The sequence below is a fragment of the Nanorana parkeri genome, unplaced genomic scaffold, assembly GCF_000935625.1.
Source record: "Nanorana parkeri isolate BGI_ZX_2015 unplaced genomic scaffold, ASM93562v1 scaffold1291, whole genome shotgun sequence".
Lineage (NCBI taxonomy): Eukaryota > Metazoa > Chordata > Amphibia > Anura > Dicroglossidae > Nanorana > Nanorana parkeri.
Window position 1 is genome coordinate 21,964 of NW_017307559.1, and position 2,388 is coordinate 24,351.

The following is a 2,388-nucleotide window of genomic DNA, read 5'->3' on the forward strand; positions in this document are numbered from 1 at the left end:
GTCTGTGTTTATGTTATAGTCCTGGGCACAGCTGATTTCAGTTGCGAGCAGGCCGAGCGAAGCTCCTCGACAGGTTTATACATGATGAGACGGGTTCCTCAGTACCACTTTCCTCTCACCTCCTTTGCTGCCTCTTAATGTGGGAGATCACATATACTATTGGGTAGGGATGCACCGATACCGGTATTTTTTCCCCCGGTACTCGCCGATACCGAGCACCGAAAGTCCCATTCAGGAAGCCAGGCTGCGTGTAAAGACTCTCCACCCGGCTTCCCGATTCACAAGGAAGCCTTCCCCATGCGAGGAGAAAGCATGGAGGCGACTTCCCGGCCAATCATGGAATGTATGTGTAATGACGCGACGCCCTGCTTCCTGATTGGCCGGGAAGTCGGCTCCATGCTCTCTCGTCACAAGTGGCATGGAGCCGGCTTCCAGGCCAATCAGGAAGCCGTTCAGCGTGTAATGACGTGCTTGGCTGGCTTCCTGATACAGGAAGTATCGGGCTAGGCATCGGAGCATTTGGGCGAGCGTGAGTACTCTATGGGTCTATGCTTTCTCCTTCTCGACTATTACACCACCAGCCATCAGGGGGGGTAGTTCTGACGGGAGGAAGCAAAGCCCTGCCTCTACCAAGATGGCCGCCTCCATACAGAGACAACAACAAGTCATGGCGAGTCAGTAATGGGGAGAAGAACAACCCCAGGGAGACCGCAGGCAATACTGGTGGCTAGTCCTCTGTCGGCCTTTTTTGGACACGGCAGGCCCTCTAACTTAATTCTTACTAGTCGTGATCCGCCAGCAGCATGTCAGAGGGTTTCAAACAAATCTGTAGTCAGACGGCAGCTCCTCCATGACAGATACAACAGATCACGTTCCCTTCAGTGTCCCCCCACCAGGGCCGCTTACTGGTCACTTTAGTCTCCTGCAGACAGACGACATCTGCGTCCAGCGAGTCGAGGATTTCCTTCAGCCCCACTCGAGTTGCCCGGATCCCGTTTATATTCCAGCTCACGATCTTCATCCTTCCAAAACAAAAAGGAAATAAATAAAATGTTATAAATACTATTAAAGATATTATTAGGGATGCCCCGATACTAGTATGGGTGCCGATACCGAGTATTTGGGTGAGTACTCGTACTTGCCCAAATGCTCATGATTGGCCAGCAAGCCGTCTCCATGCTTTCTCGTCACCTAGCGACACGAAGCCTGGGACGGCTTACTTGTTAATCGGGAATCCGGGTGGGGAGTCATTACATGCCGCCTGGCTTCCTGAATGGGACTTCCGGTACTCGGTATCGGCGAGTACCAAAAAACAAAATATATATATATATCGGTACTCGGTACCAAAACACCGGTATCGGTGCATCCCTAGATATTATGGGGTCAGTCCAACCAAAACTGATTTTACAGCATCGACGGACGTTGCTGGCTTCTTTAACCGCCTTCCGGCCGGCCGGGGGCTTCCTGGATCTAAGCGGGCGATTTTAAACGTCCCGTCAGCCACGCCCACTCGCGGAAAGTGCCAACATTTATAAAGAGGCAGCGATGCCTGTGTACATACAAGCGATCCGTCGGCTATAGAGCCGGCAGATCACTTGTACGAGGTGCTGATCCGTGTGCCCCCACCCCTATCCCCGCTGTGAGCCCGGGACCAGCATGGTGGCTCTGACAGGGGATGAGAGGGGGGTCAGTACACGATCTCCCTCCGGTCCCCTCTCCGCTGTCAGAATGCGGAAGAGATGTATATGACATCACTTCCGTATATGACATCACTTCCGTATATGACATCACTTCCGTATATGACATCACTTCCGCATTCTCGTGTCACTCTCCAGCTTCAGAAGTAGATCTCGGCTCCATCAGCTTCTTTGGGGGGTCCCTAGGTAACATTAGGGGTCTTGGAGACCCGTGATGTCTCCATAAAGAGGACCAGTCACATATATTTGCTATCACATGGGGGGAGGTTGTCACCTGGTGATCCTGCAAATAACAAACTTCCTGTCCCTGGGTGGCTACACTCACTCCTCTACTGCATCTATGGAGGGAGTCATGGTGGTCACCTGGTGATCCTGCAAATAACACACTTCCTGTCCCTGGGTGGCTACACTCACTCCTCTACTGTGTCTATGGAGGGAGCCATGGCTGTCACCTGGTAATCCTGCAAATAACACACTTCCTGTCCCTGGGTGGCTACGCTCACTCCTTTACTGTGTCTATGGAGGGAGCCATGGTTGTCACCTGGTGATCCTGCAAATAACACACTTCCTGTCCCTGGGTGGCTACGCTCACTCCTCTACTGTATCTATGGAGGGAGTCATGGTTGTCACCTAGTGATCCTGCAAATAACACACTTCCTGTCCCTGGGTGGCTACACTCACTCCTCTACTG

The 2,388-nt window shown here is 52.3% G+C and overlaps 1 protein-coding gene across 1 annotated transcript in view; it reads right to left on the minus strand.

Annotated features, from left to right (window-relative positions):
• The window catches only part of APEX2 (apurinic/apyrimidinic endodeoxyribonuclease 2), a 14,017-nt gene that overhangs the window by 9,550 nt on the left and 2,079 nt on the right, over positions 1-2,388 (minus strand). Inside the window, exon 2 of the mRNA XM_018569130.1 lies at positions 907-1,022. Within this exon, the coding sequence (XP_018424632.1) occupies positions 907-1,022 (116 nt within the window). The remainder of the gene's footprint in view (positions 1-906; positions 1,023-2,388) is intronic.